General features: G+C 36.5%; 1 protein-coding gene across 2 annotated transcripts in view; it reads right to left on the reverse strand.

Annotated features, from left to right (window-relative positions):
* The window catches only part of NSF (N-ethylmaleimide sensitive factor, vesicle fusing ATPase), a 217,494-nt gene that overhangs the window by 59,338 nt on the left and 131,192 nt on the right, over positions 1–26,964 (reverse strand). For both annotated transcript variants that reach the window (XM_007482500.2, XM_007482501.2), the window contains exons 15-16: positions 26,312–26,445; positions 19–85 (exon numbers count right to left, since the gene is read on the reverse strand). In XM_007482500.2, the coding sequence (XP_007482562.1) occupies positions 19–85; positions 26,312–26,445 (201 nt within the window). The remainder of the gene's footprint in view (positions 1–18; positions 86–26,311; positions 26,446–26,964) is intronic.

The following is a 26,964-nucleotide window of genomic DNA, read 5'->3' on the forward strand; positions in this document are numbered from 1 at the left end:
TACGAATGTATAACTCACCTAAAAGTCTCTCAATGTCATCCACAACTACACAACTGAGCTGGGATTTATATGCATCATCAAAGATCTATAAGAGAGAAAAACCATTTATTATTTTCCTGAGCTCCATAATTATGACAAATTCCAAGAAAAATGAATTTCAGTTACTATGATCATTAAACAATGCCTAAAGAAAGTATAGTAAAGTTTCATTAATTCATGCCAAGCTTATTTGAATTTTAAGAATCCTAAAATGTTGAAACTTTAGAGATCACTTAAGGCTAACTTGCTTATTTTATGGATAAGGAAACTGAGGCCCACAAAGAGAAAATGGCTTTACTAAGGTATTGTATTTAGTTAAACAAAATCTGCTAGATCTCAGATTTCCTACTTATTCTAATGTTCCTTCCATCCTGCCAAAACAAATGTGTAAATTTTCTAGATAGATCTGAAATTTACCTTTTATGTTTATCATATAGTCGGTTCATCAATTCTGTTCCCATTACCTCTAAAATGTTTTTGATATTTGTGTCTTCTTTTTAATACCTATTTGGATTGTAGTATTTTAACAGATAAGGAACTTTTGGGCATTTAATTACAATCTTTGTTTTACATGAGGGAACTGAGAAACATGAAAGTGAAGTGTCATTCACAAACAAACCGGTCATAAGCTTCAGAAGAGGGTTTCAAGACCATGTATTTTGACTACAAATTCAAGGATCTTTCCACCACACTACACTTCTGTTCCCCTCACTCACAAACCTTTACTTGAATTATTACAGAAGGCTCTTAAGTGTCCTTCCAAGTTCCCATATATTCTATATACCACCATCAGGCTAATCTCCTTTGAGCTCTGGTTTTCTCCTTAGGCAATTCAAAATGAAACTCCAGTTACAGGCATCTCTAATTGCCAATCAGATAATTCCATCTTATCACTTCTAACTAAGCCTGTCTAAAATTGTACTCATGTCATTACTCTATCCTTCCTGATATCCTTAAGTCTAGATATTAGCTTTCTATCCTCCCAGTCATCCAGGTAGGACATCAGAAAATGATTTTTTTTTAATTTTAGAAATTTCTTAATTTTTGATTGATCCTCTAGCTCAAGCTTATAAAATGGCACGTCTGAGGTCAGATAGGTTAAGTGTAAATGGTATGTTTCTTAAAACTAGCAAGAAAGGGACACAAAGGGATTACATGTCTTTCTATTGAGTTTTTTTTCCCCCTTTCCATGGGGCAGCAGACAACTTACCATCAGGGACAATCTAAGGGTATGAGGGTGGGGAAGAGTGGAGAGATGGGGGTACTTGGTATAAAAAAACACAAATTCCCAGATCACAGTCCACTTAGAGAGAAGTCAAATGGTGGAGATGGGGATGACTGATAAGAAGTGAGAGGAGGGAGTATCCAATTTAATGAAAGTCAATATGTATTAAGTACCTAGAGCACCTTTGGTGAACCTTGAGATTGCACGCATAAACTGCAACTTCATGTCCCTGTGAGACCCCTCATTACCCCAGGGAGTAGAGGTAGGAAGTGCTCCCATGGGCTGCTGGGCAGATGGATGAGGCAAATGAAAAATATCCTTAGGCACTGGAGTGGGAGGAATGAAGCAGCCCCCCTCCTTGCCACAGGGGCATATGTGCCACACCTTCAACAACATTGGCCTAGAGCAACTTGAGCAAAGATCAAGAGCTAGAAATCCAATCTTATCTTACAAATGAAGGATCTGAGGCCCATAAGAATAAAATATGGCTCCTGTTCTCATAAAGGCTACAGTCTAATAGGAGATATGATGCAAACAGGAATAATGATACAAAAGTGACAAGTGGTAAGTGCATAAAAGATTTGGGTGTTCTTTCGAAATTGAGAGAAAAGAAGCCATAAGAAATAATCAGTTATTAAACACCGTGTGCTAAGAACTGTTAGGTTTTGGACATACAAATATCCTGAATGAAACAATCTCTACTCTTAAAGGACTTTAAAAAGAAAAGTAAGTTTCTTCCATCAAGGAAGAAAAGTATATATATATATAAGTACATCCAGAATAAATGTACACTTAATGCATAATAAATACAAAGTAATTAAATACAAGGTAGTTAGGGGGAGCACTAGCAGGATAAGGACCAGAAAAATCTTCCTATAGAAGATAGTATTTGAGCTTCATCTTGAAGAGAGAAAATCTCTTCAAGTAGAGATGAATGCATATTGGGTATGGGGGATGGTTTGTGCAAAGGCTTGGAGATGGGAGATGAAGTATTGTGTGAAAAAAAAAAGACTGTGTAGGAATTCAACAGGTAGAGGGGCAAGAAGTGGGAATTCTTGGCACTGGGAACCTAAGGAAGAAGGATAGCAAGGAAGGAAGCAAGTGTATGGAGAGACAAGTAGTATGGCGTGGTTGGAAGGTAGAGTGACATGAAGTAAAGCTGGAAAGGCAGGCTGGTAATACCTATAATGGTAGTCTGTTTTGATTTGATGAAGAAAGGCACAGTTCCAGCTTACAGGGAACTTACCTGGTTATAATTTATTGATATTAAAACAAAGGATGTAGTGAACACATATGCCAATCTGTCACATAGACACCTGCATCGCTTTTGATCTGAAACAGAACACTTTGTAGTGTACCCAAAGTCCAATGTAAAGCTGATCTGCTCTGCCAGGACCACAAATTAATAGGTGTGGCTCTTGGACATTGGGAGCTTGCCCTATTTTATACCCAAGAAGACAAAGGGAGTTGGAGAGTCCTGTACAAATGCATCCAGTCTCCGATGAACATTCATAGTAAACTAAGTAAGAGCACATTGTGGGTGGGTGTTGGGGGGGGGGGGTAAAAAAATTCCTTTGGTGTTTAGTAGTTGCACTTATGGATTCACCAGGCATTCTCACTATTCCTGTTAAGTAGTTCCCTCACCTCCCTCTGGAGGGGCTTAATTTAATTGAATTGAGCAAATCATAGGGATGCATGAATATCACACTTAAAAGATTGTTTAATCATAAAGACCATTCCATAGCTTTTTGGTCATAATATTGACCCCTTTGGTAGCAAAAATAAAATACACACACACACACACACACACACACACTCACACACATATATATACACTCTATAATAAGGATGGTAAATTTGTAATAATGGAACATTTCTGAAGCGTCCCTGTTAAAGTTCTTTGGAAAGGGCAAAAAAGGAGAGGGAAAGAAATAAACATTTATATAGTACCTACCATGTGCCAGGCACAGTGCTATAAGCACTTTTACAAATGCTACCTTATTTGAACCTCATAACAACCCTGGGATGTAGGTGCTATTATTATCCTTTTTTTTACAGTTAAGGAAACTTAGGCAGGCAGAGGTTAAATGACTTGCCCAGGGACATACAGCTAATAAGATTCTGAGGCTGGATTTTAACTCAGGTCTTCTTGACTTCAAGCCCAATGTTCTATTCACTGTACCACCAGCTGTCTCAGAAAGAAGAGCAGAAGGGCAAAAAAAAAAAAACTCCCAAAACAAACAACAACAAAAAACCCCTACCTTTCCCTCTCCCACATCTTTCTTGCTGTCAAAATGAAAATAACTTTCAAAATCCTACTGAAAGCCTTGATGTTTACATTATGCTCTCATCTTTCCTATAGGCTAGAACGAAAACTGTATTTCCAGGATTTGCCTCAGCTATCTAAGTTTCTGGAATCTAAAATATTACAAAGCACCTAAGAAGTCCATAATGCTAAACGGTCTACTTCCCTAGGTCCATTTGGGAGTTCTACAAAAAGGCTCCCAGTTGGACAGGGTAGGTAGAACCCAAAGATTGTGCTCAGAACTCTTATCAGCTTACTCACATCATATAATTCACAAAGCAATAAACTGCACTTGAGCAGTTCTACTGGGTTGCTTAGCATCCCAGGAGAAAAAAGCTTCAGCTAGCAGTAGCCCACGGGCAGTGACTTCTCAAGGCCTGTAGCTAAAAGAGTTGCTAATGGGCTAATTAGTAGCCAGGGAGGGTAGCCTGGCTCCTGCAACCATCTCTACAATCTACTGACTTTGACAATGAAAATGCAGTCTGAGTTGTAACTTGATGTACTTTCAAGTTCACTGTGATTGAATGAAAAACATCTTCTGCTGGTCTTTAGGCTGGGATTTATTTCCTTATGGAGGATTCCAGTAATTTATGCTCTCAGTAAACAATCAAACATGCATACCCCTGTCTATGTATTAATAGTCACAAGCTGATTCTCCTATTTAATACAACTAGAGATGTGTTTCTTGGATATAGTATTTGGTATGGTTCAAAGTAAAGTTTCAGAGAGCTGATTGTTAAATTTTAATGTGAACTTTTACAACTTGGAAATTGGCAAATGCTATAAACTGGGGCTTGACTGACTCTTTGATTTTTTTTTAGACTTAAGTATTGGAGAAAATGGGAATAATGCAGATTAAATTTTAAAATGTATCATAAACATGATCGCTGTCCCTAAAAGTCAGTTGTTAAATGTTTGCCAGCACATCCCTGAATTATTTCTTTAAGATCTTTGGATCTGCTTCAGCATATCTACCATGGTTGTATTTTATCTTGCCAATATTTTCCCCCTAGTATTCCCAGGCCTTTTCTCTCCACTGGTTTTTTTGCCCTAGACTCCAGCAGAAACCAAACAAAGAAAACACTCACACTCCACTAACTGGAAAATGATAAGAGATTAGTTGCCAGGCTAAAGGACTAAGAGACATTTAAAAACTAAGCAGGAAAGCCACTGCAATTTTATGTGAATTGGCTTAGGAAAGGGGAAAGGCATAAGAAAGAAAACTAAAATTTCAGTGTCAAAGGGCTGAGAAACTTGGGACCCAACAGTCTAAAAATGAGTATTATTGATGCTACATAATAAACATATCATGAGTTAAATAATCACTCAATAAGTGAGTGATGACTAAAGCCACTAAATGAAAATTAAAACGTATAACATATCATAGAAAAAAAAAAGCAACAACCAACCAGTGAAAAAGTCACAAGGCCTAGCTCCACTATGCAATTCTGTCACCCTGTCACTGACTAACTTTCTGAGTCTTGCTAGCTTTACAAAATAAGAGTAACATTAGGTTTGCAACTCTACAGCATCCACAAATGTATGCTACATAATGTCCACTTGGTCCTCTCCTTTGTAGGCCAAGCCTTTCTCTTCCCAGAGTGCTGCCAATACACATTGTTTTAAATGGCTTTTCTTCCAAAGTTACCTTTTCTTCTCATACCTACTCTCTTGGAGGAGCTCATCTCATATGTTATTGAAAAAACTGAGGCCACATGTCACAAGCTCCTTCTTACCTCCAATTCTACATTTCAAATCAACTGCATAACAACCATAGTTATGCCATGCTTTATTTCCCTCATAAAGGAAGAAATGCCCCTTTTTGCAAATCCCTCTACTTCTGTCCATAATCTCCCACCCCTTTTGGGAGCTTGACCCTTTCTTCCTTCTCTCTCTCCAATTTTAATTCTCTTTATGCACTACACTGGTTCCTTTCCTGAGGCAGCTAAGTATTGCAATGTTTGGAAAGCTTGGCCTTGAGTCAAGAAGATCTGAGATTGAATGTATCTTCAACTTACTAGCTATGTGACCCCCTACAAGTCACTTAACTTCTGTCTGCCTGAGTTTACTATAAAGTGAGGAAAATAATAATAGTACCTTCCTCCCAGGGTTGTTGTGGAGATCAAATGAGATAATATTTGTAAACTACTTAGCACAGTGCCTGCCATATAGTAGGGATTTAATAAATCCCTTTCTCCTTCCCTCCCTTCCTTTCTTGGAGTCAACAACCATGACCAAATCTTCTTATTCCTTAAAACCCTTCACTTTATCTTCCTGTTCTTTAAGCTTTTACGTTGTATCTTTCCTTGTTTTCACTGACAAATTCCTAGAAAAAGTTATTTATACTCACTGCCCCTGTCTCCACTTTCCCTCTTCTCATTCATTTCTCCTCCCTTAGCAATACGAGTCCTTTTTTCCCTCAAATAAAAACGTTCCCTTCAAGTTTCCAATTGGTTTTTTAAAATAAAATTTTATTGATATCTTTTGTTTATAAATCACTTAAATTTCTCTCCTGGTTCATATACTTCCTGAATAAGTCAGGATCAGCATTTGATACTACTGGTCTCTTCTTCATAGATTTTTAGCTACAGTTCTATTTTCATGCCTGGGTTGGAATCAAGGTTGGTCTATAACAGTTGGTCTCATCTCATTAGTTCCCAGGGTTTTTTTTTAAACTAATATCACCATGTAAAAGAATCCCAGATTTATATATCCAGTTTCAATCTCTCTCTTGAACTCGTCTTACATAACCAACTGCCTATTAGACATCTCCAAGTGGATGTTCTGTAGTCAATTCAAACTCCAAGTGTCCAAAGAAGACTTTTTCTCTTCCATCTCCCCACCAAACTTTCTCCTGATTTCAGTGGTTTAAGTAAGGTCATCATTATTCTAGTCATTCAGTTTCACCACATCAGAGTCATCTTTGACTCTCATCTTACCGATCATATTTTATTAGTCTCAGTACTTGGCACATGGTGTTTAATAAAAGTCTGCTGAGAGGCAGGTAGGTAGTTCAGTGTATGGAGAGCCAGGCTCACAGAAGGGAGTTCCTGGATTCAAATTTGGCCTTCCTAGACCCTGAGCAAGTCACTTAACCCCTATTGCATAGCCCATACTGCTTTCTTGCCATGGAACCAATATAGAGTATTTATTCTAAGATAGAAGATAAGGGCTTTTAAAATTTTAATTATTTTTTAAAAGCACTTGCTAACTGAAGGCCAAATCATGTCCATTTTACCTCCACAGTGTATCAGACAAAGTATCCCCTGATTTTCTCTCACTTCACAGACTCTCCAATTCAGTACATTATCCTGGACAACAGTAACAATTACTTTATACCTAATATTTCCCCTTTCTAATTCACCCTACAGAAACCAAACTGTCGAACTGGCATTCCTCAAGCATAGGCCTGACTATGTCATTCTCCAGTAGCTTTTTCCTGTCACTAGATTAAATATAATTCCACAATTTGTTTTTAAATTTTTTTCCAAATTTTACTTTTTTTCAATTACATGTAAAAATATTTTTAAACTTTATTTAAAAAAATTATTTAGGTTGTTTTTTAAAGTCCTTTACAACTGGATTCAAACCTACCTTTCCAAACTTATTGTTCATAACTCCCTTGATACCATCCCTTATTCCCTCTCTCTCATTTCATATTCCAGACTAATTGGAATTGCCGTCCACCACACAGGATGGTGACTTCCTCTTCACTTCTACCTTAGGAAGTCATGGATTGCTTCAGAGCTAAGCTAAAGTGTCACCTCCTGTAGGAAGTCTATACTGAATCCCCTCCAGTTGCTAATACTTTTCTCATATAAATAACTTTGTATTTCATTTTATGTATATATGTCTTCCCCAACAGAATAAACTCTTTGAAGGCAGGGGCTCAATGCCTAGGACAGAGTAGGCACTTAATACTTGGGAAGAAGGGAAGGAGATGGAGGGAAGATGGCAGAATACAGGCAGAAATTCAGCTGACCTCTCCCAACATTTTCCTCCAAACAACTATAAAATGATGCCTTCAATTAAATTCTAGAGTGGCAGAGCAAAGAAAGGGTCTGGATGAGACATTTTTCCAGCCTAAAACAACTTAGGAAGTTGACAGAAGCTTGTGACACTGGTGTGGAGGTAAGCTGGGAGTGCAGCAAAGGTTGCAACAACACTAGCACTGGATCCTGAAGGCAGCTGTGACAGCAGCAACAGCAGCTTTGGGGCTCTCAGCCCAGAGACCGCAAGGGGTCAGACAAATGGACAGATTACAGGGAACTAGCACTTGTGACCACAGGGGAACAGAGGCCTTGATCACAGTTCTAGGGCAGAGAAAAATCCCTATAGTTTTCTACAAAAGATCAGGAGCCCTGGTTTCAGTTCCAAGGCAAAAGGAACACTAGTGTTTGTGACTATAGATGAGAAGGGGACCTGGTCACAGTTCCAGGGCCAAGAGATGCTCTAGCACTTTGGGTTGCAAGGGAGTAAAGTCCCTTCCCTTGCAAAGACCAGAACATAGTCCAGGAGAGCAGTGACCACACCTCTCCTTTGATCATACCACCTTGGAAATATTTTAAAACTCATAGATGATTAGAACAAGATTTGAAAACAACAGCACAAAAAACCTGAATCTTGGGATAGTGGCCCCACCACCCAGGGAACAGAGTCCAACTTTATCATAAAGTCAAAAAGCAAGAAATGTGCTATAAAAGTGAGCAAACAACAAAAAAAGAACCTGATAATTAAAATCTACTATGGTGGCAGGGATGATTAAGATCCAAACTCAGAAGAAGACATATATATAAAATATATATATATATATATATATAAACATATATAAAAACAACTGCATATAAAGCTTCAAAGAAAAAAAAAAGTGAATTGGACATAGGCCGAAAAAGAATTCCTAGATCTCAAAAAAAGATTTAAGTAATCAAAAGACAGGTAAAAGGAAAACTGAGGGACAAAATGAAAGTGATGCTATGAAAAGAAAGTCAACAGCTTGGTAAAAGAAGCACCAAAAAAAAAAAGGAATGAAGAAAATAACACATTAAAAAACAATTGGCCAGATAGAAAAAGAGGTACAAAAGCTCACTGAAGAAAGTAATTCCATAAAAATTAGAGTTGGAGGAGCAGCTAGGTGGCTTAGTGGATTGAGAGTTGGACTCAGAGATAGGCGGTCCTGGGTTGAAATCTGACCTCAGATGTTTCTTAGCTGTGCAACCCTGGGCAAGTCACTTAATTCCCATTGCCTAGCCCTTACTGTTCTTCTGCCTTAGAACCATAGTTAGTACATATACTATGTACTATATACAGTACATATACAGAAACAATGCATAGTATTGGTTCTAAGACAGAAGGAAAGGGCTTTTAAAAAATACAATTGGGTAAGCAGACGGTAATGAATCCATGAGACATCAAGAAACAATAACTCAAAAGTCAAAAGAATGAAAAAAAAATAGAAGAAAATGTGAAATATCTCATTGGAAAAACAACTAATTTAGAAAATAGAACAAGGAGAGATAATTTAATAACTATTGGACCAACTGGAAGTCATGATAAAAAAGAGCATAGGCATCATGTTTCAAGAAATTATAAAGGAAAACTGTCCTGATGTATCAAACCAAATGGTAAGCTAGAAATCAAAACAATCCAGCCATCGCCTTTTAAAAGAGATCCCAAAATGAATATTATATCCAAGTTCCAGAGAGAAAATATTGCAAATGGTCAGAAAGAAACAATTTAAATATGGTGGTGCCACAGTCAAGATCACATCACTAGCTAATTTAATTTACAAAAAAAAAAGAAAGAAAATTTATCAATATCAAAAATGAAAAGAGTGAATGCATTACCAATAAAAATAAAATTAAAGCAATTATTAGGAACTATTCTCTGCAATTATAAGTCAATAAATCTGACATTCTAAGTGAAATGGGTGGATATTTATACAATATTACAACAATTTCCAGGTTACAAAAACAAATGAGTAACAACTGAACTGAAAAACAAATAAAAAAAACAATCTAAGAATTCTAAGACTCCCCGAAAACTAGTTTTTTTTAAAGTCTCAAAAAGAAAAAGGATAGTATTCCAAGAAATCATAAGTAAAAATTGCCCATATGTACTGTGAAAATTTAACACTAGCCTGTCAAGACAACTTGAATTTTAAAGCAAAGGATCTTCTCAACTATAGCTCCCTGAGGTGATGGGTGAAGTTGTCCCTACAATGCTGGAAGACATTGAACTGGTGATGTATAGCCATTGTAAAGACTGCATGATGACTCCTGGTGTCCAGAAGACCTGCCTCTGATATAGCCTGAAGTTAGAGTCTGCAAATCAGAGGGAATCAGAAAAGGGACATCACAAGCACTATAAGTTGGACTAGGGACTTTTGACTCAGAGTCATGAAAAGAGGAGATAACTAGGAGAGCACTGGCATACCCATGGCATGGCTGCATACCTGGAAGGGAGCTAGGAGATTGTCAGCACTGACTAGGGGAGTATTGGTACACATACTCAGTTCGATTCAGAGTTGGCCAGGAGATTGCTGACATGCCTGAGATCTGCCTGTGAAACTGGTACAGCCAGCTGGTGTAGGAGGCTTACAAAGGGAACAGCCAGCTACATATGGCTGCTGCCTTTTCTTTCTCTGGCCCACTTTTTATTATTCAATAAATAATTCTAAATTAAGATAAAATCTCCAGAGAATTTTAATCTTAACACTACAGATATATAAAAACCTGAGAGAAAAGTAAAAACAGAAAAAAAAAAATTACTGGTTATTTACTGAACAAAAGCCTGGAATGAAAATTCCAAGGAATGCCATATCCAAAATCCAGAGCTGGTAGGTCAAGAGAAAAAGGATGCATAGAAGAGTTTGAGTACCAAGGAACCACAGGAAAGATCATATAAGATATGTCAACTACCTTTATAAAGGAGAGAAGAGCATGGAACATAATATTCCAAAAGGCTTACAACAAAAATTAATTTACCTGGCAAATGGAGTATAATACAGCAAACGAATCTTTAATGAAACAGAGAACTTCCAAGCATTCTTAATAAAAAGACAAAAACTAAGTAAAAATATTGAAATGGAAATGCAGAAGTCAAGAGAAACATAAAAGGAAAATATTTAATTATTTAGAAGGGATGAGATGATGATAAATTGTTTATATTCTCATATAGGGAGAAGAAATGTCCTTTAGAACCTTGTATTCCATATTCTGTCTGAGACTATATCTTAACTTGAAAGAGAAAGAAAGACTTGAATTTCTTCTTATATACTGAAATATCCATTCATGGAAAGGAAAACTCTGGAAAATCCTGAGTGTTCTTGCCACCATTCATGCTATTCCATATGCTTGCAACATTCTCGATCACTCCGCATGTTGAATTTCCATCCACTCCAATTTCACTTCTTCTATGACACCTTCTTTATTCATTTTGCCGACCAGAGAGCACTTTGTTTCATGCCTCTTAAGCTTATCCTGTATTGTTGTACATTATAGTTATTTATATAGATAACTATACAATATGGGACAATGAAGTGAGACCCAGTCAGTCTTGAAGACTGGCCAACCTAGGTTTAATTTCTTCCTTTGACACCTTTTGTCTATGTTGCCCTGAGCAACTCATCTGACTTCTCAGTGCGCCAGGCAACTCTTTATGGCTATAAATTGTAGAGTGGGTGCTGATGTACATCAGTAGAAGGAGTTTTCTCATGAGGAACTCCTTAAATAGATTAAATCACAGGTGTGGCCCCCAAAATAAAGTATTTTGTGACCCTACTAAAAGATAAATTCAATTGGGGCAGGGACATGTCTTCTGTAAATTTTTTTATTACCTTCAGTAGCTAGTAATGTATTCCATAAATAGTAGGTTCTTATCAAATGCTTGTTGAACTGAAATCAGTAGAATTAAAAAACACAGGCTTTATTTAACTTAGAACTCTTCTAATAATAACTGAAGTACATTACTGCTTTAACATTATGTCAAAGAACTATATTTTGTATTTCCTCCTTTGGGAATTAATTGGCTAAGAGTCACAAAATACATTGTAAATTTTTTAGAAAAGTAATCTATGTGAACATAGAGACATGTGGTAGCAGTTCATTAGCTGTATTAAAGATACAAACTTATTAGACTCCCTGAGAGTCCACTCACTGTAGTCAAAAGATTCACAAATCTCAACAAAACAAGCTACAAAACATATTAGGATGTTAACCAAAAGTATCCAAAATTTGTTGCTTAGAAACTGATGTCAAAAGATTCAATTTCTAGCTCTGCTCTTTGTATAGACTAAGCCATGAAAGGGAGGAGGATTAGACACCACCATTCTGTTCAGTGCAGACACCAGTTTGCAATGGGATTTATAGAAGGACATTCAGAGAAGATTATTTCTTTCTTGTAAAGCTAATGAAAAGTCTTCCATTAATTTTCAATCCCTTGAAAACTATAATGTATCACACATCTGTGGTAGATCATTTTATAGAAAAATAGACCTTTGCTTAACCTATTCAAATATTTTACTTATTGAAGTTATTCAACTATCTATTATCTATAATTATAATCTATATATCTTTCTATATCTCTTTTCTACTCCCTAACTATAACCTAGGAAGCATCGGCATTAGGGAAAAAGATAAACTTAAATTCTACTTTGGTCTTATTCCCATGTTTCTTTTAAGAAGAAGCAAAATAATTGATAATAAAATGCAATAAAAAGTGATCATTGGTTACAATAAATCCACAGAAATAGAAAAACTTTCCCCCATTTTTTCTATTGATTTCTACACATAAATATAAGACTATAAGCCCAAGAAGACAGCAATACAGCATAGCATAGACTGTGCTTTCCTTCTTATTTCTATCATATAAGAAAGCATTCTCCTTTTCATCTGACAGAGAAGACTCAGTAAAGAAAATATAATTCAAAACCACCATTTTGGTAGTCAGAACTCTTGCCTTGAGAAGGTAAGGTGTCTCCCCTTCTAAGCTGACATCATATGCCAGCTGGTTGAAAGATTTTAAGTCCACAATTAGAAATCTGTATTTTATCAGTGATCTAATGAAACAGTGAAAGGGGTATTTATGTAAAATGATTTTCAAACTTGTTTGTTGAATACTTTGGAATAAATAGGCTATGAAAAATGTACAAAAATGGAGAAATGGTAATTCTAAGTGCAAGACCACTGTTTTTAATGAAATATTTCGCTAGAAGAAATCTCACCCTACCTTCCCTGCTATCTTTGAAGGAATAGTTTACTAACAAGCAGCTTAAAAGCACTGAAGGCTGAAAGTGTAAACTACTTAAGAAAATACTTTTCTAGTGGTTTAAGTAGGATCCCAAGCAATTAAAACACCAATTACAAATTATTTTTATCTACTCATTAAAATAGGCCCAAAGGATATTGGATAGAACTCTGGAACTCAAGTCAGAAAGACCAGGGATCAAATCCTCTCTTAGACTCTACTAATTAAGGAGTCCTAGAAAAATCACTGAAACTTTCTGTCCCCCAGATTTCTTATCCATAAAATGATGGAAGATGGACTTGATCTCTAAATTCTCTTTCAGCTCTAAATCTAGGGTTTTATGATCCTATAACATCACAAGACAGAATGTATTTGGCGTAGCATATATATACATATATATGTAATAAAATGAGGATTTTTCTGGTTAATATCATAAAAGGTCCCAGAAGCTCAGCTCTCTCACATAAACTGAAAACAGTCCAAAGAAACCCAATGTAGAAGAAATCTAAAAAGAATCAGAAGTCAATGAAGTCCAGAATTGCACAGAACAATGAACAGAAGAGGCAGGGATAAGATAGAAAGATTTAACTATAGAAGCCAAAGTCCACTCAGATTAATGCATAAGCAATCAAGGCAAGGAAAGGTCATGATAAGGAAACTTTAAAACTATAAAGGCCAGTAGCTGACAGAGCTGGGGAAAGGAAAGAACTATAATTTCTTACAGATGGATCTAAAGTCACCTAGCACTTTAAACATGAGTATCACAAGGCAATATCAGCTCTAGTAATAGTGTGCCTAGAGCCAGATCCTGGCCCTGGCCTATCAAATACCAGCAGGTAACAGATCCCTAGAGAGGTCACTACACAGGTCAAGGGGGCCTGGCAGTATACTCCTCAGAGAACTGAGAGCCCAGAGAGGAGACAGGGCAAATTCAGTATCTGTCTCAGGAGGGAGTCAGAGCAGAGAATGAATGGAACCAGCTACAGACTGATAATTGTACCCCAAAAAAGAAAAACAGACTAATAAAGGTCTGAAGCCACAAGGGACAACCAGATAACTGAGAAAAAACACTAGAGATTAAGTGGGGCTAAATACTAAATAAAGGCTTCTTGCTTCTTGAAGGTAAGTGGTGAGGAATCATTTTAGGATTATATTATAAAAACGATAATACTATACTATACTATACTATACTATACTATACTATACTATACTATACTATACTATACTATACTATACTATACTATACTATACTATACTATGTTAATTTAGAGATTTAGTGCCATATCAAATGATTAAAGGATTACTTTAGAGAATTAGGCAAAATTAGAAAAAAATTCATCTGGAGAAACAAAAAAATCAAGAATTTCATAGGAGATTTAAAAGAAAGTAGGATGGAAGGGATAATAGATTTTCAGCTATTCAACAAAACTGTAATCATCAAAGAAATCTGATATTGGTTTAAACAACTGAAAAGTGGAACAATGAAACAGATTAGGTTCACAAGATTCAGTGAAAAAAAAAGCATTTATTAAGTGCTAACCACATGTGAAGACACTGAGCTTAATGCTGGGGATCCCAAGGAAGACAAAAACAGTCCCCTCTATAAACTCTGCTAGTCATACTGACTTACTGGCTGCTCCTCACATGTGACACTTCTGTCTCCAAGCACTTGTACTGGTACTCCCCTCACCCCCCACTGGAATACCCTCCCTCCTAACTCTACCTTAGTTTCCCCACAGTTTCCCTCAATACTTGGCTCAGATTGGACCTTCTTTTTTTTTTAATTTTCAAATTTTTTAGTGATTATTTTAGAATATTTTTCCATGGTTACATGATTTATGTTCTTCCCCCTCTCCCCCCCCCCCCCGAGCCAATGAGCAATTCCACTGGGTTTTACATGTATCATTGTTCAAAACCTATTTCCATATCATTAATATTTGCATTAAAGTGATCATTCAAAGTCAACATCCCCAATCATATCCTCATTGAACCATGTGATCAATTATGTTTTTCTTCTGCGTTTCTATTCCCACGGTTCTTTCTCTGTATGTGGGTAGCGATCTTTCTCATTGGTCCCTAAGAATTGTCCTGGATGATTGCATTGCTGCTAGTAGAGAAGTCCATTACATTTGATTGTGCCACAGTGTCTGTCTCTGTGTACAATATTCTCCTGGTTCTGCTCCTTTTGCTCTGCATCAATTCCTGGAAGTCTTTTCAGTTCACATGGAATTCCTCCAGGTCATTTTAGAACATATTGTTCCTTTCGGCACAATAACATTCCATCACCATCAGGTACCACAATTTGTTCAGTCATTCCCCAAATGAGGGATACCCCCTCATTTTCCAGTTTTTTTGCCACTACAAAGAACATGTTATTTTTGTACAAGCATTTTTCCCTATTGTCTCTTTGGGGTACAAACCCAAAAGTGGTATTGCTGGATCAAAGGGCAGGCAGTCTTAGCCCTTTGCACATACATAGTTCCAAATTGCCTTCCAGAATGGTTTGATCAATTCACAACTCCACCAGCAGTGTATTAGTCCCAATTTTTATGATTTTCCTTTACTGTCATATTGGCCAATCAGATTGGACCTTCTGCAAGGAGCCTGTCCCTGTCTCCCCAGCTGCTGATGCCTTTCTCTTTGAGGTGACTCTCCATCTACTTTGTATGTATCTTAAATCTACCTTGTTATTTTCTCATCTGCCTCCTTCATTAGAGTATCAATTCCTTGAAAGAGGGGATTGTTTTTACCTTCCATGATATCCTCAGCACTCAGTGAAGTATCTGGCATATTGCTAACTTTTAATGGGGAACTGATACAAATATATAAATATAAGAATCATTCCCAAATAGATTAGTAGCAAAAACATATGAAGAGTCAGTTTTCAAATGAAGACATGCAAGCCATCAACAAAGATATGAAAAAATCCTTCAAATCATCAATAAAAAAAATTTTAGTTAAAACAACTGTGAGACTCTCTCACCTGTCGGATTGTCAAAAATGACAAATAAAAATTACAGTGACTAGAGGGACTATTGGATGAAAGACATACTAATACATTGCTGGGAGAGTTGTGAAAGGGTCCAACGATTCTAGAAAGAAATTTGGAACCACAACCTCAGTCACTAAACTTTATATACCCTTTGACTTAGAAATACTTTTAGGTGCATGCTCCCAAAAGAATACATATGCATGAAATCTTATAGAAGCACTTTTTGTGGTATGAAGAACTAAAAAGTAGGGGATTGCCAATCTAGGAAATGGATGCTATGAGCTGAAATACACTCTAAAAAAGAGACAAAAGGGCCACATTTAGAGAAATCTGGAGTGATCTGGGTTAAGTGAGCAGAACCAAGCAGTTTTTACAAAATGATCACAATATTAAAAAAGAAGATAGCTTTGAGACATAAGAATTCTGATCCACACAATGCCTGATTCAAACTCTAGAAGACTGCTGATAAACACACTTGGGGGAGAGGTGATGGATTAGAGGTGCAGGATAAGACACATTTGCAGATGTGAATAGTATAATATAAATTTGATCTGCTGGCCTTTTTATTTGTTATGAGAAAAAATTTATGGAGGTAGGGTCAGGGGGAAGGAGACAACTGGGTGGGATGGTGATACCAAAAAAATAAGAGAGAAAGAGTATGAATAGAATATTTAAAAAATAAAAAGAGGAAATCAGGAGGTATTCAGAGAGAGACATAAATAGGGCAAAGTTGTAGTATTGTTTTAAATTTAATGTATGTTAAAAGGAATAAGCTATATGTGGTAGGTTGGCAATTTCATTTTCATTTACAAGTGCCATTTTTAGGCCTTTGTATATGGAAAAGTTCATTTAAAATCTAGTTCTGCTTTTTAAAAAAATTAATTAATAAGCATTTAAATTTTTCTCATAATTATTCAAGTGGATTTCTCTATAATTAATCCAAATGAAAGAGATTTTCTTATATTTCTGAATTATGCAAACTACAGTCACTGGAAAATATTAAGAATGCTCTGAAACTGAACATTTAATCATCCTCCCAAGAAATATAAAATCTTACAAGTTCATGGCCTGAAAAGTCAGCATTTTAAAACACCTTCTTCTATTTGTAAAGAAAAAGGAGCAGTGGTGGAAGGTAAACCAGAAATATCAAAGAATGGCATTTGTATCTCCCGTTCAAAAAGAGAAGAACTTTTACAACCTGGTAAATTCAGCATCAGACTGGTTTGAGCCCTCAGGCCTTTGTCAACCTATCATTAAGTAACAATGTGGAAACTATTCACAGGGAGAGATTTTGCAATATTTCTAATATATTCCTGAGATACCTTTTTTTCATTCCTTTCTCTGTTATGTATTTAAGTCACAGGATAGGGAATGTTTCTTTTCCCCTCTCAAAGTAAATTCAAAAAAAGAAGCAATCTGATATAATCCTAAATTTTTTATAAAGTTGAAGCAAATAGACATTTTTATACCTGTAAGGTACATGGAAGATCCAGACAGTGTGAATCATAAGTCTGAATAATTCTGAGTAAGCTTGTATAGACACTTATTTTTATATTCTTTGGCCTTCCACTCACTTAAACTCTACCTTGAAAGACTTCAACAACTTAAAGATTAAATCATAAGTTATTAAGTCATTAATTTAACCATTTAAGCCTCTAAAATCAACACACATTCCCTTCCCCCTCAAGTCAATTTGCAAGAGATTAAAATAATAAAAATGATAATATCTTATACTTACAAAGTACCTTTGATCCTAGCCCCAGCCTAAAATAATTTGGTAAACTTTATAGAAAAGAAGGACTCCTTCCACCCACAACTAAAAAAAGACATATGTAAAGTAGGAACCAGCATCTAGTTAAAATACTCGGTGTAAACAACATCAGAGAAAAGAATAACTATTGCTTCTGAACATTTATATGGGACAAGATACAAGGAAATGCAATTATACCAAAATGTAAATTGCTCAGGATTAGTTTTTCAGTTACATGGATTTTATAATGAACACAAGTGTGCAGAGGTTTTGATTTTTTCCCTTACTTAATTTTTCACCTAAATAATGCACAAAACATATCAAAAATACTTCTTTTAGGATTCCTAATTCACTAACTATCTTGGAGGGATAAGAATCATTTCCTCAGGAATCATTAGCCACATTGCAAACCTATGTCTTCTTTTTAGCACAATGATTTGTAAGTGCCTAACAAATTCTTAATGACTTGTCGAAATATTTAGATGCTGGTGATACTTGTAAGAATTAAGGAATAAGTTACTCCTTCAATGAGTTCACAATCAAAGTGAGGGAAATTACTTCCTGCCTCTGTCAAGCCTGCAGATCTCTTGAAGTTCATAGCACTGTCAAGCACATTTTAAGCCTTCCCAGGACAAAACAGGTTCCTGTTCATGCCCTCCATAAGATGGGATTCCAGAAACCTCCTTCTAGGACACAGTAACAAGATAGATCAGGCAACTGAGGGCTTTGCCAAAACCTAGAGGATCAAACCATTTCATGATCAGCCTTTAGGATCATTGCTGCTCTATCTGTCTTCATTCCCCATTGGGATACCCTGGATCCCATTTCCTTTTATTCTTCCTCACTCCTATGATATGGAGCACCTGACAGTCCAAGAAGAGAATCTTCTCTTAAACCCAGCTGCCCACTCCCTCATTCCCTCAACCCCTCTAGAACTGGCTGATACTTCAACCGTGCCCTCTGGAGTTCCATAATTAACAAACGTCCTCTCTTCTAACACTAGTTTTTCTTTTGCTTCCTCCAAATGGCATTCAATAAGACCTGATACCCCTAAGATGTTAACTGCATCTCTGACTAGCCTTTCCCTATATTTTGGTTGCACTGTCATTCATATTTCAAACTCACCAGCTGGAATAAGGAAATCACTGAAATATCTCCCCAGAGATATTTCCAGATTTTACCTCCCTCTCCTGTTATCACAACCTTTTTTCTTCTTGGGTTCATGCAATTTGAATGTTCACACAATTCAGATTCTATTAACCATTTCCTATTGCCTCCTTACTTTTCCAAGTTTTCCCTTCTTCCTCAAAGTGCTGACGCTAGTTTACAATATCCATGTCACTTCAAATTTGTCCTCATTCTAGGGGCATTCAAAATATATGTTAACGTTCTTTCCTATATCCCAATTTCCCAGCCCCTCAAGTTATTCAATATTAATGATGCACTCCACCTTAGTTATACACAGAAATGGTCATAGCATTGATCATACATCACCCACAAGTGTTCCATTTCCATGCTCAAAGACCATGAAACTACTTTATGGAATGGTAAGCTTTTATAATTTCTTCACTCCCTATGTCTTCTTCTTTCTGCCCTTATCATGATCTCTATAAACCCTTTTTACCTGGGGTATTTACTGTTTTTGTGACTTTTTGGCATTCTGTTAAAGCCTATGGAACTTTTCTCAGAAAAAAAATGCTTTTAAATACACAAATATATAGGATTAAAAAAAGAAATCAAAGGTTAATGAAAATAAAGATGTAATTCCCCCCCCCCCCCCATGAAAGTTCATGAATCCCCTGAAGTCTATCCATAGATTCTCTGGGAGCCTAAGATCCCAGGTTAAGAACCTATTCTATACTATTCCAAGCCTTTACCCCTGTACTGGATATACTGTCTTCCCTTTCAAATCCCAAGCTCTTGGTGAACCAGTTTAACTTGACACTATCCTATACTACTGAATCCCTTATTCCCTTGTCCAAACAGCAATGAAACCTTGCCAAACCACAACCCTAGATTACTTTCACCATCTGATGATCCCTTTGATTCTACTTACATGTTGCTGAACAAAACTAGGAAATTATAAAATCATGCTGAATCAGTCAACTACCATTTATTAATTACCTACAATGTGCCAAGTACTAAGAGCTGGGGACATAAAGGGAAAAAAAAAAAGAAAACAATCCGTGCTCTCAAGAAGCTCATAGTCTAATGGGGGAGGCAAGGACAAACAACTATGTACAAAAAAAGATATAAAAATATAAACAGAATAAACTAGGGATAGTCTTAGAAGGAAAGACTTCCTGTGTAAGGTGGGACTTGAGAGATCTGGAGCCAGGGAAATGAGAAAGAGGAGATGGAGGCATCTCAGGCACAGGGAATAGCTAGTGAAAAGGTTTAGAATTGAGAGATGGAGTAGCAAGTTCTAAGAAAAGCAAAGAGGCCAGTGTCATCACTGGATTGAAGAGTATCTGAAGGGGGCTAAGGTGTAAGAAGATTAGAAAGGTAGGAATAAGACAAGTTGTAAAGGACATTAAAAGTGAAACAGGATTTTATATTGGATCCTGGAGATGACAGAGAGCCACTGAGCTAAAAAAAAATGGAAAGGGAAAGAAGGGGGAGAGTTTTGTGATATATTAAGATCTATGTTTTAGGAAAATCAATATGACAGCTGACTGAAGGATTGTTAAAGTAGGAAGAGACCTGAGGCAGGGAGAACACAAGTCTTAGGTGTGAGGTGATGAGGGGCTGTACCAAAATTAGCAGCAATGTCTGAGAAAAGAAGGGAGTTTATGCAAGAGATGTTACAAAGGTAGAAATGGTAGGACATGAGCACTGACAGGATATGGAGGATTGGGGGTAATATGTAAGAGAGAGAGATATGAGTTGAGGCATCCACTAAAATTTTATATCAGCTAGTTTGAACTGGGACCTCACTGAAGCAAGACAATACTACTGCCCCTGCCTAATTGATTCTCTATTCAACTCAATACAACAGATATTACAAATCTCTTCTGCTCAAGTTTCCCACAACCACTCCTCATTCTTCCCTCTCATATGAGGATCTTGCCTCAGATGTCACCAAAAAAAAAAAAAAAAACTGAAGGGCATTAACCAAGAGTTCCCTCTTCTCCTCTCTTCATCATTTCATATCCCTGATACCTCTATCACCTCCTTAACTCTGGTCTCTTATAAAAAGGACACCCTCCTGTCCACCAAAGGAAATCACTCTACATGTAACATTAATTCCTTCCCCTTATATCTTTTCAAGTAGATGGATGTATTATCATCTCTAGTGTCCTCATCTTCCGTTTCTTCTTATTTCCTGGTTCCATTTCAGATGTCTACAAACACACCTTAATCCAACCTTTAAATAAAATCAATGACTTTTTCAAAGAATTCTTCTAAGAGTGGAATAATAGATAGTTGTATGGTGAAATCTAGTAAGGTGGTTTTTGTTCATTTGTTTTTTCCTAAAGAATGGAGGAAACTTAGATGTGTAGACATCTGGAAAGGAACCAGTAGATAGGGAGATGGAATTAAGGTTACATGTAGAGTTATTTCCTTTCTTCTATATATTGTAAATACTTTGCGTCAACCTCTTGCCTGGGCTGCTGTCTAATTGGACATTCTACCCCAAGGGCTGATCCAATTAGTCTTCAGGCCTCATCCTTCAACTAAAAATGACCTCCAAAATTACTAATGCTCTTTTTATCTATTAACTCTAATGATCTTTTCTCATTCCTCATGCTTGACTTCTCTGCAGCTTTCAACACTACTGACCAGCTTCTCCAAATACTCTTTTCTCACTGGGTTTTTCTGATTCCTCTCTCTTGGTTTCTCCTACTTCTCCAATCACTCCTTCTTAGTCTCCTTTCACTGTAATGGCCACTAACTGTATTTGTACCCCAAAGCTCTGTCCTGGGCCTGCTTATTTTTCTCTGTATATTATTTCAACTGGAGGTTTCACCAGCTGCCATCAATTCAATTATGACCCAAATGCAAATGATCTACATAACTAGCACTGGTCTCTCTCTTGAGTTCTATTCCCATATCACCAATTGCCTAGACATTTCAAACTGGATGTCTTATATGTATCTGAAATTCAATATGTCTACAACAGAACTCATCATCTTTCCCCTCAAAATCAACTTTCTTTCTCTCATTCTCATTATTCATTTTACCTTTCTGTTTATTCTAAATTATTATACTTTGATTCATGGCCTTTTATTTATTATTTTATTGTAATTTTAATTTATAATAATAATGATAATTTATTATTATACTTCTTCAATCTCCCAATTTCTCCTGGAATTAGAGATTCTAAGGTAGCTTACTTTGGATTCATTCTTCTAAATAGTTTCAATATTATTGTCTTATAAATCTTGCATTTGGACCCCTTTTACCATTACACCCCTTTCTCAGAAATGCCAATTCTTACAGGTGATGAAAAGATATTATTTCATAATAGAAATGTTCCTATGTCCCTGACTATGCAATTCATTATTGATATTCCCCTCCCTATACTGATTTTTTCCCAGTTAGCTGGAAATTCCCTCTCTTGGTCACTGATGCCCTACACTTCTGGGCATCAATTGACTCTGGGAACTCTGATTTTCCTCATCTAAGGTATGATGCCCTTCCTGAATAACTGCCTTGTTATGACAGAGTTGCTTATGAATGAAACTCTCAACTCTTTGGCCCAAGAAGGACAGATCATAGTGAAGAGTTCAGACAAAGAAATCCACTGGAGAAGAAAATGGCAAGCCACTCCAGAATCTTTGCCAAGAAAATCTCTTGGAAAGAATTAAAATGATAGAAGATATGACACAGAAGATGAGCCCCTCAGGTTAGAATGTGTCCAACACATTACTAGGGAAGATCAGAGGAAAACTACAAGTAGCTACAGGAAAAATGAAGTGGCTGGCCTATAGCCAAAAGGAAGCTCAGACTCTGATGTGTCTGGTGACAAAAGTAAAGTCCAATGCTACAAAGATCAATATTGTATAGGAAACTGGAATATCTATGAACCAAAGTAAGCTGGAGATGGAAAAGTTTAAACATTGACATTTTGGGTTCCAGTGAACTTAAATGGACATGAATAGGTGAATTTAATTCAGGTGATCATTATATATACTACTGTGGGCAAGAATCTCTTAGAAAAAATGGAATAGCCCACATAGTCAATAAAAGGATTAGAAAAGCAGTACTGGTGTATAATCTCAAAAATGACAGTATGTCATCTGTTCAGATCTGCCTCTTGGGTTCTCTGGTAATTTCAATCTTTGTTTTCTTCCCTTTTATATTCTCTTATTGCTTGCTTTCTGACTCCCTTCCCTTTGATGGCAGTTTCCCTGGGGGCTAAACCTTAAAGTCATCTTATCCTCCTCTTATGCTTAATAATTCAAGGTTTTCTAGGTAAAGTCACTGAACCAGCAGACTTTCAGGGGGTGGAGAATAGAGGAGAGACTGGTCCCACCTGGATGGTAGGCTCTTTTTCTTCAGGCTTAATGAAGTGACACATAGCCACATGTTTCCTGTCCCAGTTCCCTCTCTTTCTCAGTTTTCTGGCAGAACTCTGTTGTGACACATTGCTGTCCTAGCATGAGCAAGCTTCTGTCTTTTGGTTTTCCAAGGCACTGGGGGAAAGGGAGTATAGAGTTGAGCTCTGTCATAAGCCTTGGATTGTGGAGCCCTGCAGATGGAATATTCAGGGAAGAATAATGCTGAGTGATAACATTTAGCCTTCTCTGTTCTTAAATCACTAAACCATTACCTTCGATGGATTCTTCTTATTGTATACTGTGGGGAGGGCTGAAATTATTTTATCTCGTTCACAATTTCTATTTTGGAGAGGTCTGAGAAGGTATGAAGGTTGGAGAAAATGCCTAATCTTCCATTTTGTTAGTAATGTTATTTGGGGATTTTCTATTCCTCTCCCTAACGTCCCTACTACTTAAGACACCATCTTTCCTGGTCACCTAGACTTGCAAGTTCAGTCATACTCAATTCACTCCATATATCCAACCAGTTGCCAAATCTTGCCATTTCTTTCCCTATCACATCTCTCATATATGTCCGCCTTTCTCTACTCACATAGCTATCATGCACTAGTTCGGTTCCTCACGTGGTCTATTTTAATAGCTTTATAATTGGACTTTTTGTCTCAAGTAGAGATACTCCCTTAATTCTATCCAACTACTGAAATGATTTTCTTAAAGCATAGTTCTAACCATGTCACTCCATCACCTTGAAAAAGTACAGTGGCTACCTATTGTTTCTAATAACAAATATTGGCATTTGAAGCCCATTCTCTTCTTCACATTCTTTTTACACATTAATCCTCTCCATGTACTCTACTATCCAGCCACACTGATCTCCTTGCTGTTATTCACCACAACATTCTGCTCTCTTCATACCATTGCTCTGGATGTTTGCCATGCCTGAAATGTTCTCTTTTCTTCTCCCTCTTAGAATTCTTAGCTTCTTTCAACATTTGGGTCAAATTCCACCTTCCAGATACTCTACACCATAGGTGTTAGGCTCTGATGATTCTCTCAGTATACAGCCAACCTTTCTCATACAAAAATATTATCTTATTGTTCTCCAATCTCTCCTAAGGGAAGTAGGGGTAGAAGGAGGCATGGGTTGATAGTGACTGGTTGGTGTTATATAGTATGAGTATGGGATGTTAATTTAAGTATAGATCAATTTTACCGGGGGAAAACCACAATTACCCCCCCCACACACACACACACCCCTTGACCCCCAACTTGGTTTTGTATTCATTGATATTGTTTTGGAAATAAACAACCTAACTAACCCCTTCTCTGCCTCCACTCCTGATCCTACAAAAATAAAGACCTTGAACTCCTTGAAAGCAGGTGACATTAATGGCTTCTTTTGTACCATAAGTGCTTAGCACAGAATCTAGTACATAATAAAGGCTTAGAAAATGTCTGTTGGTAAGATGCATGTACAAATAAATATAAGTCAAATTAAATTATAAGTAAAAAGAAGACCCCACCCCTCTCATGAGAGATATAGAAAATGCTAACTTTCTGCATGAGGGAGAGGCTTCTAGGAAGAAGCATCATTTTAGTTAGATTTTGAATGAAAGGACTTCAGAAGGTAGAGTAGTAGTCCTCTCTTGGCATGAGGAATAGCGAGAGATGAAGAAAATAAACTTTTTAACTTTATGCTAATTTTTAGAAGTTTCTATAAATAACTTTTGCATCCTTGGCTCTTTAAATTTTTTTTGCTAAAACAAACAAGGATTCTAAAGTTCTGATTCACACATACTGATCAGACAGAACCTGTATATTAAACCTAACTCTTCAGTGGTCCCCAAATCATTGGTCAGGAAGTAGTTGATCAGAATAAATATAGACACAAACCATTCCCCTATAATCTCTTCCAGATAGCCAAGAAGCAAGTCAGCCATCTACAAAGACAAAAGGCTAATTTCTCATATTTTATCTATAGAATATGCTTCTTTCCATGTGCATTTCCTTTCTCCTACCTGCTCCCTAAAAAAAAAGAGATAATTCTGGATTATGCATTTACCAATTCTTTCTCTAGAAGCAATCATAGAAGAAAAGCATGTTGGATTGCTTTACTAGATAGCAATTTAATAGATTAGTCTCCCTCAAATCCAAAATATCCCCACATATTTTCTTGCCTTATTGTTCATACCCCTATAAAGCCAAACAAGAAAGTGGAATTAAACTGAATAATAATAATTACAGCCAATATCCATATGGTGCTTTTTAAGGTTTACAAAGAGCTATTTATATTATCTCATTTGATCTAACCTTCACAATAATGTTATTATCCCCATTCTATAAATGAGGAAACCAAGTTTAGGAGAAGATTAAGTGACTGGCACAGAGACACAGAGCTAGTCAAGTGTCTGAAGCAGGACTAAAACACATCCTTTGTAGAGATGTTGGTAAGCATACTATAATACCCACTAAAGCATTGGCTATTGAAATCCCTATCCTTGGAGTCATTTTTTTCTCTTTTCCACTCCCTTTCTTTTTTTTTTCAAAGAAAATACACCAACCCATCCTGTACAATCAAGATTTTTACTTCCTAAAAGATAAGAAACTGGACCAAATGATCTCTTAAGGTCATTTTCTAGCTCTATGATTCCATTTTGTGTCTTTTGAGTCACTGATGCTTCAGTATCCACATACAGAATATAATAGTCTTTAGATATGCATATAAAGAAGGAACATATACAAGGAAGAGAAAAGTTCCTTAAGTTTCCATTAAGACTATGAATCACAGGCAGCATACAGATTTCCTCAACTAAGGATCATTGAGAATACTCTCTCAATGCTACTTATTTGCTCTTCAATTTGACTGTTCTTTATTCATGTTAAAATAATCAGGTTTGCAGATTATGCCATGGTATTTTTTCCCTGTCTTACATGCTAAATTCAACATAGTCCTGGGCATTTTCTCAATGTCTAGCCTTCCCTCTCTTGCCCTTAGACAATGTATATTCAAAGGAAAACTAACTTTAATATCTGCTACAAAAAAACTAAAATGAACAAGTGAAATCTATGAGAAAATAATCACATGATATACCCCAAAGTTAATTATCAATAATTTCTGAAATATTCAAACCATTGCTTTCCTGAATTACTTCTGAAACTTGTTTGGAGACTACATTTTATTTGAGAAGCATCTTATTACAAATATATAAAACCAAAAGAAAGCAAATTAAAATTAAAGCAAAAATCTTGATACCTTCTTCATGGCCTGACATTTGGCTGTTTCAGAAAAGCCAATCATTTTGTCAGGGGAACAGATCTTGATGAAAGGGAAGTTGGATTCCTCTGAAATCTTTGCTGCTAAAGCCGTCTTTCCACTGTGAGGAGGACCTGCAGAAAGACATCACACATCAGTCAGGATAGTTAAAAATGGTAAGACTAGCGAAGGAGAAGAAAACAAAGCTTAAATGTTTTGTAGAGTACTGAGAGGTCTTAAACAAGTCTCTCAGTCTTATTTAGTGTCACAACCTTATGATAGTTACCGACTCAATAGCACTTATATTTAATAAACTGATTGGTACTGCCCCCACATATGGTTAAAATATATCCCTATTTATGGTCTTTTAAAAATGTTTTTAATTAAACAAATGAATTGTAAGTTTTCTAACTGAAAACATTTTACTGCTTCCTTCCTCCCCCTGAAAATCTTCATTAAGGCTCAATCTATATCACTGCTTGTCATAAAAGGTCTGTCAAACTGCTTGTTTATAAAAATTTTACAACCCAAGTAATGGTTATGGGGGGGAAAGGATCATTAGGAAATTCCCTTTTCAGTGATGACATACTGAAATTCCTTTCTTTCTATGGAAAATCAACAACAAAATTCACTCTTAAAAGGGGTTTTGCAGG

Source organism: Monodelphis domestica, chromosome 2 (assembly GCF_027887165.1).
Source record: "Monodelphis domestica isolate mMonDom1 chromosome 2, mMonDom1.pri, whole genome shotgun sequence".
NCBI lineage: Eukaryota > Metazoa > Chordata > Mammalia > Didelphimorphia > Didelphidae > Monodelphis > Monodelphis domestica.